Genomic DNA, 12,814 nt, shown 5'->3' with positions numbered 1-12,814 from the left:
AGCACACCTGTTAATGGCATCACTTTTGCAGAAATCCTATTTTCTAGAGAGATCCAGAGAAAAGGATGTTCTAATAAAAATTAGGAGGAAAGTACCCTGGTCATTTGCAAGGAAAGAGGAAGTAACACTGCAACAAGTGTTTTACAAAGTGCCATGGATTGCTTCAATACCCTGTTTTATCTCAAGAAAATAACAAGAAATAAAACAAAGAGTACAAATGTCAATTTATCCATAATTCTTTTGGGGGCGGGGAACAGAGAGACAGAGAGAAGAGAAACAGGAAAACAGGTTTAAAATTCTAAGTTGAATTAATATGCTTAGTCCTGGCACTATTAAGTTATCAACAACTAAGAGGAACTGAAATAGTTTTAATAACTTTAAGAGATTATTGCATGGAGCAGAATCTAGCATTCTGTGTTGATTCCCAAGGTATTCAGACATGCTCACTAGAGCATCCAGACCGTCATTTATTTTTTTCAAGTTAAAATTTGACAATTACTCCTGTAAAATTCCTGAAGGTATGGGCATTGCATTGATAAGTAATATGGGTAAAATGCCCCCCAAATGTCTACGGTGCAACCTATATTCATTTCTATCAGGCTTGCATGAGATTCCTGCCAAATTGTCACTGAAAGGCATGGAGGTTGTACAACGGCATTGGTTGGCGTGTAGTGCCTTTGGTGGAAGTGTATGTCTGGAGAAACCTATTGATTATACAGCATTTTTTTAAATCATCCATCCCAGAAGCAGGAGCACGCAAACCAGTGGTCATAAACAGTGAATTGGTCTAAACAAACAACAAAGACTTTCACTTCCCTCCTAGCCATTACAAGATGAAATGGGATATTCAGGTTTCATAAGAAGTACTTATTAAGGAAACTTGCATCTTGTGAGTTTTTTGATAAAACTGTGTCAAGTGTATTCTATCAGAGGTAGAACCACCATTGTCCTTTACTCATCTGTATTTTTTGTGGAGAGAAAGAAGGGGGAAAGAAAACAAAAGAAGACCAAAAAAACCTGACGACTTTTGGTTGCTTAATATTAAAGGGTTAGCACCTCTGGATAGTGGAGTCTTGCAATTTTTCACAGACCAGACATGGGAGCTGTTCTCAATAACACATTCTCATACTTCCAAGGGCTGTACAGACAGAGAACCTAAAAGCTAACCATCTGCAGACCCCTCTCCACACTTGGCCTGAATCTCTCTCTACTTTTTGAGGTACTGAACATTGAAGCAGGCTGCCAAACCACTGCATTTAAGGGGAGAGGTAACCTGCTCAATTGGCACAATATGCTTTCCCACAGTTTATACACTCCAGACAATCATTCCACTAACAAATGCATTCTGAAAGTCTTTGGCAAGGCAAGAAACCTTGTGCTCCCAAACCCAGGGTTCCCAACAAGACTGAATTGATCTGACAGCCAACTTCATACCTGGGAGAGAGTTGCAATATACACCTAGCTTTTTTCATTCTTCTTAATTCGAGCAAGGCCAGCACATGTGCTTGGTAGTGGATCTCATCTATGCTGGGCACTATTTCATGGAAGTCAGGTTTCTGTCACAGATCTAAGGCAAACATTACAATTTACAGGAAAGAAAATGAGGACATCAATACATTGTGCGTTGTTAGGAGATATACAACCTTTATAACACAGTAGCTTTTATTATTATCTCTGGGTTTTCTATGTCCTTTTTGCTTTGGACCATCCGCAGTTCCAGCTGGGCTGAATTGGGTTTGTTTCCTTCTCCAGCTTGGGCTTAAAAACAAAAGCAACAAAGAGACTGAAATGCCACAGGTGTTTAATTTTAACAACAACAGCTCAGAAGAAAAACTTGTCCCTCCCAGCCCCACTCCTTCCCGCCCACCCCCAAATCAATATGCTTGAATCTCAGCTCTACTACAATTCAGGATGCAAGAAGAGCACTGCAGGATCAGACCAAAGGTCCATCTAATGCAGCCCTTTGTTCTCCTCATTGGCCAGCCAGATGCCTTTGGGAACCTCACAAGCAGGAAAACAACACTCCCTCACTCTTTGTTTCCCAGCAGCATATGGCCTCTGAACCAGGAGAGCTGCTGGATCAGGCCACTGGCACATCTAGTCTAGAATCCTGTTCTCTCAGTGGCTCCCCAGAAGCTCACAAGCAGGACTTGACAGAAACAATACGCTCTGCTGGGCTTTCCAGCAACTGGCATTTAGACGCATGCTGCCTTCAACAACAGAGGTAGAACATAACCATAATGGGTAGTAGCCACTGATGGCTTTATTCTCCATTAATTTGTCTAACCCTTTTTTAAAGTTATCTGAGTTGGTGGCCATCACTATTTCACTGGATGACTCCCTGAGCGAAAAATACAGGGTTTCTATTTGCCGTCTCTAAGCCAATGTGGTGCCTTCCAGAAGTACAACCCCCATGATCCTTGACTCTTGGGGGTGATGGGAGTTGTAGTCAAACTAGACGGTATTATGTTGGCCACAGCTGCTCTAAACCATGCATAATTTTATTAGCATCTTTCATGCCCCCCCTCAGAATAGTCTTCCCAACCCCGAAGGGTAAATAAGGCCCTTCCTCTTGGTCATACACAATTACATTCAACACAAATTGCCACTTCTTTGACTGCATTAAAGCTGATTATAATAGAGCACAATTCAAATATTAATTGATGTGCATGATCTATGTAGCATTGTTTTACAGAGTGGAATTTGTTTTTATATATAATTTTTTATTGAAACTTTTCAACGTACAATGCAATAAACACCACCAAACTAATCTAAATAAAAATAAAGAAGAAAGGGAAACAAGAAAGAAAAGGAGAAAGAAAAACAATAAAATACAGAGCTCTCTGTCATGGGTAGATCTTAACCCTTATCTCACACAAAAGGGGGTGGACCCTCCCAGCTCTCACCTGGGAGATTTACAGAGTGGAATTTGTAAGTATTGCTCCTTATCTGCCCTTTAATTTGTAAGTATTGAGCCACTGCATTAAATTAAAGGAGTAATAGATGGTCAAACTCATGCCAAACTCAACTGAATTGTATATGGGCTGCACTACTCTGCTATGCCCCCTCCCTAATATGTATTTTCCAGTAATGGTAAATGAATGAATTCAGAAGCATGGTGTAAATAGGTTACCCTTTGCACATGTTATGGTTCTCTGCAAAACATGCTGCATGGCTGACACTGTCTTTTCACATGCCACCTGCAATTGGAAGGAAAATATTTCAGTTTCATTGGCACTTTATTGACTCAGGCCAGTAGCACTACTGCTTTACTGACACTTAAGACAAATTGTTGGAGCTGTTCTCTTCGAAACATGTGCCCATGGGGAAGAAACATTAAATTTAAATGCAATTTCACTAGGAATACGCAGGAGAAACTGAGTTGTAGGTAGCAGGCTTTATTTCTAAACAAAGCCTTTGGCACGTTACATTCTATTATTCCTCAAAATGAAAGCTTGAAGGCAGAGTGGTATATCACACAATACAGATATTCTGGGCTTCAGCATTTAATACATAAAATATTTTAACATGGTATTCTCTTGCTTTTTCAGAAATTTTGAGACAATACTTCAGAAAGCTATAGTTGCTCATGGTATGTGCAAATATACCATGTTGCCTTATACTAGATCAGTGTTTTTCAACCTTTTTTGGGCAAAGGCACACTTGTTTCATGAAAAAAATCACGAGGCACACCACCATTAGAAAATGTTAAAAATTTTTTAACTCTGTGCCTATTTTGACTATATATAAAGTAATTTTTCAATTTTTCCCACGGCACACCAGGCAACATCTCGCGGCACACTAGTGTGCCGCGGAACAGTGGTTGAAAAACACTGTACTAGATCAACCTATCTGTTCATCTACAACCACTCCCACCTGAGTATTGCCTATTCTGACTTGTAGCAACCCTCCAAAAGTGTCAAGCACCAGTATTTTCCAACCCTACTGCCCAAAAACCTTCTACGTGGAGAGTATTTTAACTTGTATGCACCTTTTTCTTTTATTTTGACACTTCATTGCCTCTGTTCAAGCTGATCTTGCAGGTTTCCATAGCCCTTACTCCAGCTAGGAACTAGCACCTAGCAGCATAACCAGCACTGATGCAGTAGATAGGTGTATAATTTGACACTGGAAGTGCATGAACCCAACACTATCACATGCTCATTCTCGTACCACTAACCTATGGTTTACTGTTACATCCGAACAACGGTATTCATCCTCTGTTGTTTTATATGGCCTCATTTCCTGATCTGAGTCCTGTCGTCTTCATTTACATATTTACATACTAAGAATTTAAAGTAAAGAAATGAGAATATTTTTTTCTGTCATTGAGGCAAGAAGGAAAAAGTGTCTGTCCGTACTTTTAGATTGTCTGGGTGCTTGTGGGTCCAGGCCAAGAGCATGGCAGCAAACAGGTCTCCCGTACCAACGAAGACAGCATCTACTTTAGGAGACTCCATTCGGATCCTCTGTGTCACTGTGGTCCCATCTTCTGAAGCTGTTAAGGAAGGCTCGTATTTATATTCTTCCCAGTTTAATGTAATCAAACAGGAATCTCAGGTTAACTCATAGGTGGGCAACATGGCAACCATGTGCCAAATACAAGTGTCTACAAGTGACTTCCCCTACATGCGAAGGCAGGCTCTGGCAAATTGAGCAGGCAAGGCCGATTGTGGTCCTTTCCTTTTGAACACACCAGCTAGGCTGAGAGTGGGGTCTTGTTGTCTGAACAGCCCATGTACTCCTTACACACTGCCCAGGCTTGCACCCCGGGGAGCTCACTTCAGTGCTGTTAATGCAGTGAGCTGACTTCACCCCTGGAGGCGCACTCCAATCTCTCTCGAGATGGATGAATGGATGCCAACAACAACAAGTGTCTGCAAAACGTATTAGTAATATCTCAAAATAAAGGCAACTTTGATTTATTTTTACATGTATCGGTATTTATGTATGAAACTTAATTTCCAATAAACGTTCACCTTTATTGTGGGGTGTATTTTTAATGTGTATGCATATGACAAAGCAGGGCTTTCTCACTTAAATAAATAAATCAACTTACTTTTCCTGTGGCTTCCTAATGCTATCAGGTAATCATCTCCTGAAGGTGCCTGGAGGTCTGAGCTGGTGATTACAACAGTCTCGGGTCCCATATTGTGGAGCATATCCATTACCTTTCCATGGACCAAAATATTACAACAGTTAATTCTCATTGAAGGATAATGACAAATAGTTAAATGTCCCAGCACTTCTCTAAAAGGCAGGCACTAATGTAAGATACAAACTTACAAGTATTTATATTTATATTTAACATTAAAAAGTTTGTATTAGTGAGAGCCACTATTTTTAATACCCTCCACCTCACGTAAAGTCAAGCTGCTCCATTAACGTTGCTTTTGACAATTTGGGCTCTTACAGTGCAATCCTATACATGTCTGCTTAGAGCAGGGGTTGTCAATCTGGTCCCTACCGCCCACTAGTGGGCGTTTCAGGATTCTAGGTGGGCGGTAGGGGGTTCTAAGGCACAAGTTGAATCCTCCTTCTATTGAGCACTGGTGGGTGGTAAGGAAATTTTACCATCAAGAAAGATGCATTAGTGTGTGGTAGGTATAAAAATGTTGACTACCCCTGGCTTAGAAGCAAGTCCCCTTGCTTTCAATAAGTCTTATTCCCAGTTAAGTTGGTATAAGATTGCTGCCTTGGAAAAAAGTCTTCTTCACATAGTCCACTTTTGTTTCTAACAAAAAGAAAGAAAAGCAGTCTTCTTTTTCTAAGATAACAAAGTAGGATATGTGCATGGAAAACAAGAAGGTCTGGGCTTAGTATCCTGTTTGTGCCAAGAGACATAGGGCTGTTGCATGTGGGTATACTGCATGTATCAGGTGTGCTCTCCTGCCTCCCAGAGCCATATTTGCCATGTTAAGATGGGACTAAACAAAATATTTATCAGAACCTTCACAAAACTAAAATCCCCAGGGTTATTTTGGGGGAAGCCACTGTAATTAAACTAGTCTAAACTTGGCTTTGATTTACTGGTTCTCAGCTCATAACTTTGCAGTTGTGGAAACAAAGGCCAAGGTAGTACATGATATACTGCATGCCAATGTGCCCCCGAGGGTAGTTGGGGCTCACTTTATGAGAATATTTCTAATGTCTGATTCAGCCAGCTCTTCGTTCCAAAACAAGTGTTCAGATAATAAAAAACCACCTGTGTTAACTTGAGAGTTGCAGTATAATTGAGATGGGATTGTGTTTTAATGAGATGGCATTGTAACCACATTGTTTTATGCCTGGCTGGAACTTTATTATGTTTAAAGAGATATTTTTTCCTTTCAGAATGGGATCGAGCAAACAGACAGACTGATAAAAAATTCCTTGGTAAAGATTTTGGAATGTGGCTAGAAAATCTATAGACCTAAAGTTAGCATCTTATTAACTTGTCAGGCAGTCCAGAGACTACTTAACTTGGGCTTGCTTCCATTAATGAGACTGAAAATGGCAAACAAAGCATTATAATTAGCAATGAAAGACAGGAGGGGTATTCCCTGGTGACTCCAGAAGCATTTTAAAAAAAGGAGAATAAAGATAAAAATAGCCGTAATAGTCGGGAGATGCTTCCTGCTGCAGGGGAAAAGTAGAATCTGTGAGCTGACATTCAATTGGCTTTTCTGGGAGAAAAACTGCAAAGATCAGGGGCCTGTTTATTCTTGGCATCAGGATATTTGTCTAGACAAAACCTAATTAGCGAAACTTAACATTAGAGGACTTTACTTACAGGAATCAATAGCATTCAGTAGATTGCTGGAATATCTACGCTTCAGCACCCAATTATCACATTTAAAGACAGGGTGTAATTACCAGAAATTTAAGATTACAATCCAGTGGTAAATTATATCTATAGGACTTCCATAGCCATGTCAGTGCAGAACTGTGTCATGAAAACACATTCATGACCATAACTATTAGCACAGTTTTTCCCAAACATTTCCCCCCTCCACAGACCACTTGAAAATTGCCAAGGGTTTTGGAGGATCACTTATGGGTTGCTGTTTTTTCTGCTTCTTGTAGCAGCTGTAATGTGGTGTGCTACAGATGTTGTATGATTTTTTATTACATCTCTATTGCTCCTTTTATTTCTCATATATATCATTTTATGTGAATTCCATAGACTTCAAATTGCAATACAATACAAGAAATAAAAACATCAATAAAAATACAATTAAAAATCAATATGAATATTTACTGTGTGGGATGTACCACCTGCCTTCTTCAACCACAAATCCACACATATGCCACAGACCACAGTTTGGCAACCCCTGATCTAGCACATAATTATCACAGCAGTAACAGTTACTACAAGCTTACAATAGTTGTATCTCAAAACACAATTATTCCGATTTATCTTTTTATGCAGCACACTTTTTAAATGTGCAGAGATACTCCACATCTGCCACTTTAGTTTAGCATCACAGTTTTCTGTGCCTGTTAACTGAATCTGCCTGGCTTGGATGCCAGCCTGGCTCTTTCTTCTGTCATCATGAATCAAAGCCTAAAGGAACAGCTTGCCATGCATCCATAGTGCACTGACAAAACTATCTTCTCTTAATAACAATTGGGGGGAACTACCAAGAGCAAGAACTCAGGGCTCCTTCCATACCACTTACTGAATGCCACATGAGACACTGGTTTGCTGGCAATAGAAGCTGTTCAGCTTACCATCTTTTCTTGTGGCTGATGGTTAAATTAAAGGGCGTTTCTTTGTGGGTTGCCAAGAATTTGTTTTGGAAATAAAGTAGTGTCAGGAGCTAAGAAGATATGGAACCAGGAGACTTGAACAAAGACATAATTGCACTAAAGGATCTTCTTAGTAAAGTGTCTTAGTCAACCTTATGGTAAAGTCAGAATTGTTGTATTTCAAAAAGTGGAAATCCAGACAATTTATGAAAATTCAGTCCGGATGCCATTTTCAACGGGTAAATCCCAGCTATATCCAGGAAATTACGGGCGTATGGCAGCCCTAGGTAAAGTGGAACATGCTTATGATCATTTCCTACTGTTGTTGTCACAGCACCAGCATGTAAGCACCAGGGGGCAGTACTGCAAAGTAAAACAATGCTGAAAGTAGATTTTGAATTGCAAGTGTTGTTTTCTCCAGTGTTGAGTTCATTTCTCAAAAAAAAAAGTTGCTCTATGTGCAAAATAAAGCACTGAATCATTAACATTTTTCAACAACATAGTTAATGCTAAACACTGTGGCTTTAAGTATGATTGAGCCCTAGCTGATACTTTAAAATAGTTTTGGGCAACCTGTAACCCTTGGGTCCAGTTTCAAAAAACATCTGCAAGTGGAAACAAAATAAAACTCCAAGTGATGAGGTTAATTCTTGGGCACAGTGTACCATAGTTTGCTTCTTTCTCGGCCATTTTGCAGCTGCCTTTTGCTGAGCAAAACCATAGTCTGGCTTAGTGTGTCATCTGAACTTGGACTTGTGGCTTATTTCTCCTGGACAAACCACAAGTTGCAAGCCATAGGCCCAACTTTGGTTATTACCCACTTGTGGTTTGTTTGGAGAGAGCTAAACTACGAGCATGGATTCAGACAACAAACCACAGCTTAGCTCAGCAAAGTGCATCATCATCATGACCAGGAAGGAGCAAAGCAGCTCCAATCTGTTCTCCAGGAGTGCACAAATTTGCTTTCTTGCACTAAGCCATAGCTTTGCTTAACATGGTTTGTGAATTGGGGCAGAGAAAAGAGGTGGTCTTGCCCACTTTTGGCTCTGGTCCCACCTACACTTGTCATGCAGCCACCCCACAAATTACCCCTGAATACAAAAAAGTTGCCCACTTCTGTTTTAAAAGTTCTTACGTGCTACTAACCTGTGGTAAATGCATGGAAGCAGACCAACTGCACTACGAATGTCTACAAGGGCCGCCATCATTCAACCAATCACAACAACCCTTTTTTGAGCAGTCACAATCACACAGCAATGGTAAGGGCTGCAACAGCTGTCACATGGAGGCACAACTCCATACACTTGACATCTCTGTGTAATTTCTACAAGTCTACCAACAGCACCATATTCAACCCACAAGCGATTACATGGAGGCGTTAAAAAGTTTTCACTGGGGCAGTTAGAAACCTAAGAGTTCAAGAACACCTACCTCTATAGCCTCTTTTTCAGTGTGTATCTTCCTCCCAGTAAGTAACCTACAAAGCAGGAAATAACAGTTTAGTGTCCTTTTAAAATGAGTATCTTTTGCTAATTAAGATTTTAGCAATAACATCTATAGTGCACTTTACTGGGGAACATCATCCTCTAACTTTAAATGAGATAAAACTAATAAACACAATATTGCACAAAGATTCAAACAGCTTCCCATCAAACTGGTCCTCAAAAACAAGAGACATGGTATAACAAGCCCCTATGTTGTATCCTTTGTGTCCGACATAGTATTACGGAAGCTCAAGAGTCTAGCAGGTAGGGAACTTTTAAGGAAGGTTCTAACAACCTTCTGAGCTACAATAAAACCCTAAGTATAATTCTGGCCTCTTTCTTCATCAGCTGGTGTTTGAGGCTCATTCTTTAACCTATTTCTCATTCTTTAACCTATTTCTGTGTCATGTTTTATACAGTTCAGTGAATTTGTGGGCTGTCTTGGTTCAACAGATAGAGAAAAGTTGTTCCCTTTTGCACTGCTATCATAACTGTCAGGGTACACCACGGTGTTGCTCATGAGTAACGACAGAGTCCTCTTACACTAAAGATTACTTTATTGTGAATAACTATTTACAGTGCAGAGCTAGCTAAAAACATAACCGCTCAGTCAGTTGCAGAATCCGGAAGTGCCCCTCTCCTGTTTCCCGCCCAGCACCAAAGCCTTGGCACCCTGAAACGATGTCTTCTGTGTCCCCTGACCCCCCGATGCTGCGCTGGCGCCGGAAGCTGCAACTCCCCCTCTGATCGCCTCTGGCTGGCATTGCTGGGTCTCTGCCCAGCATCCCTGACCCTCGACTCCTCCTCCTCTTCCGCGGGAGAGAGCTCTGGCGATGGGCTTTGAGAGGAGTCAGATGACAGCAGTGGCTGGGGCTCCCTGTAGCTGCACAAGACCTCCTCTCAAAGAGGTTCCCTACCCTGATCCTCCCCACTAGCGGGATCACCTTCCCTGCTCTGCCCGCGAGGAGTACTCTCGCCCGGGCACTCCTCATGAGTAGGACCTCCCCCCGGGCTCTCCTCACGAGGAGAAGGCAAATCCCTGACAATAACATATTTCATTTAATTTATTTCATGTATTTTAGCTGCTTTTTCTGACACAGTGGTACTCAAAGGAGAGTTCAAGACAAGAAGGTATCATAAATTAATAATTCAAATCCATAAAACATTTCTAAAAGTCTTCTTACTATCTTTGGCCAAGGCCTTCTAATCAAAAGGCTCGGAATGTTGTCTTACTAAGGTGTTGTTCAGTGTGATAAATGTGTAAATTTGCCTTCACACTAACAAATACAAGTTAATCTATGTTGCTCATCAACCCTTGGCATCTTCTAATCCTCTCAGCTAACAGACCCTGTAAAATGATAAGACTCAAACAGCGTATGTAGCCCATGTTGTTTAAACAATCCCAGCCAAACTAATTTAGCAAACTTACCAAAATTTAGATTTGTAAGCACGTGATTTTATAGATGGCAAGAAATGTCAAGAATGCATTTAATATTAATTTTAATTAATTACAAAATTCAACTTATCATTTTAATCAGGTTAATAATAAGAATGAAAACAATTATTTATCTCTACATCTTTAAAAATATATGAGAAAAACAATACTTACTCAGCCTCAAACTGATTAGGTGTTATTATATCTGCTACAGGCACAACCTTGTCCTTATAAACTGGAAGAAGATCCTTTGGAACATACTGTAAAGAATAAGAAAAATGATATTGGCTTTGGAAAGCTTAAGCAGGTTCTTAATTATTCACAGTTTATTCTACAAAGTTCAAATCTTCCAAAAAACAACAACAAATCCACGAATGAGCAGTTCCTCTTCTCAGCTCAATCCAGAAATTGATAAGCACACTGGTAGGAAGAGATTCACAACTATTACTGAACTCGGAGATTTCATATGAGGGAGTGCTCGAAATTTGCTACATGTTGGCATCTACATATAAATACTGACAATCCCCAGAGGAATACTGTGAATGCCCCAATGTGTGTGTATGTGTGTGTGTGTGTGTGATTGTCAACATTTGCATGAGTGTCAATAGCAGGCATAGGCAAGCTCGGCTCTCCAAATGTTTTGGGACTACAACTCCCATCATCCCTAGCTAACATGTCCAGTGGTCAGGGATGATGGGAGTTGTAGTCCCAAAACATTTGGAGGGCCGAGTTTTCGTATGCCTGGTCAATAGTAACAAAATTCCACACACACAGTTCCAGCAAATTCTGCTATTCTGCTGCAGCAGAAAGAAAGGCTGCTGTGGCATTGGGGGGGAAATCACCTTTTTTTTTTTACAAGCTACTTTCCATTAATGGATTTCCATATAGAATAGCCACCATGCAGTTGTACTTCAAGCAACCAGCACACCACACATTCCACACATGCAGAGAGTTTTCGTTCCCTGTTATACTGGTCCAGTCTGTATATATGTCCTGAAGAAATAGAGGTTTTTTTGGTAGAACGTTATTCATTAAGATGGGCCAAGAGTGAGATGATTACCAACCATATAGCCTTCCCCACTCCACTTGTCACCCATCACAGGATCGCATACTGAAAGAGAAAATTAAGAACATGTTTAAGTATTAAGAGCCAAGAGATCATAACCATGCCAGGCTCATTGGAAACCTCTATGGTAGTTACAATAAATTGTTATTACGGTATCCTATGCTAGGAAATTGATCTTTGTTAAAACACACACACACACACACACACACACACACACACACTGGCATAAACTGAACTTTGTAGAGGATCCATAAAAGAATGGAAGCAGTGGCATAGGGAGGGGGGTGAAGGGGGTGGGGAGCCCTGGGTACCACCCTAGAGAGGGTGACCCTCCCTGGCTCCTCTCCGCCCGCACGGGCTTGCTCGGGGCTCACCCGCCAGCAGCGCGCCGCTATGGAACGCTGCGTGCCGCCGGTGGACCCCAAGCAAGCCGCAGAGCGAGGCCGCCCTGCCCGGGGCTTGCCTGCCAGTGGTGCGCCGCTCCCAGTATGCACACTGCGCATACGTGCTGGGAGCGAAACCATGCCCCTGGGGGCTTCCGGGTTTGCCGCCCCGGGTAATCCGCGCCTGGATAGAAGGATTATAGGCTGTGAATCTGTCCAGTAATTTGAAGGGAACACTTCTCATACCCAGAGTGGCCAAATGGTCAGCAGCAACTTGAACAGGCCCTCTTAGAACTGTTTGAAAGCGATGTTAACCTATATTGATTTCAGCAAACAAGATCTTGTATCATAGCTCCAGGATATCAGGCAAGACTTAAACAGCTAAGTAACAAAAGTTATTCAGTGACCTTTGAATTGGAATTCTCTCTAGCGAATGCTCCAGCACTCAGTTGCCTCTTTGAAATCAGAGCAGCTAAGTCAAGGAAGCAAGTTCCACTATAACACCAGAGGAGATCAGTCTCTTGTTGCCAGACAAAACACCCATGAGCTGTGAACTCGCTAATGCCCTTTTATTATCACTATAGCGCTGCTAAGAGATTTCTCTGGTGTCCCAGCTGGTGTCATCAAAACTAATTTACCCACAATAAATTTCATGATCTATTTTTTATATACTATCAACGCCATAGCCACCTTTGCCTTCCCTGAGCCTTTAGTT

At 41.2% G+C, this 12,814-nt stretch overlaps 1 protein-coding gene across 1 annotated transcript in view; it reads right to left on the bottom strand.

The window, feature by feature from the left end:
• Positions 1-207: 207 nt before the first annotated feature.
• PDXK (pyridoxal kinase) overlaps positions 208-12,814 on the bottom strand; it is a 39,772-nt gene continuing 27,165 nt past the window's right edge. The window contains exons 5-11 of the mRNA XM_033147114.1: positions 11,715-11,761; positions 10,825-10,910; positions 9,163-9,208; positions 5,060-5,171; positions 4,362-4,498; positions 3,134-3,200; positions 208-1,758 (exon numbers count right to left, since the gene is read on the bottom strand). Coding sequence (XP_033003005.1) covers positions 1,646-1,758; positions 3,134-3,200; positions 4,362-4,498; positions 5,060-5,171; positions 9,163-9,208; positions 10,825-10,910; positions 11,715-11,761 — 608 coding nt within the window. The 3' untranslated portion in view covers positions 208-1,645. The remainder of the gene's footprint in view (positions 1,759-3,133; positions 3,201-4,361; positions 4,499-5,059; positions 5,172-9,162; positions 9,209-10,824; positions 10,911-11,714; positions 11,762-12,814) is intronic.

The sequence above is a fragment of the Lacerta agilis genome, chromosome 4 (genome assembly GCF_009819535.1).
Source record: "Lacerta agilis isolate rLacAgi1 chromosome 4, rLacAgi1.pri, whole genome shotgun sequence".
Taxonomy (NCBI): domain Eukaryota; kingdom Metazoa; phylum Chordata; class Lepidosauria; order Squamata; family Lacertidae; genus Lacerta; species Lacerta agilis.
This window is presented reverse-complemented; position numbering and strand designations above follow the sequence as displayed.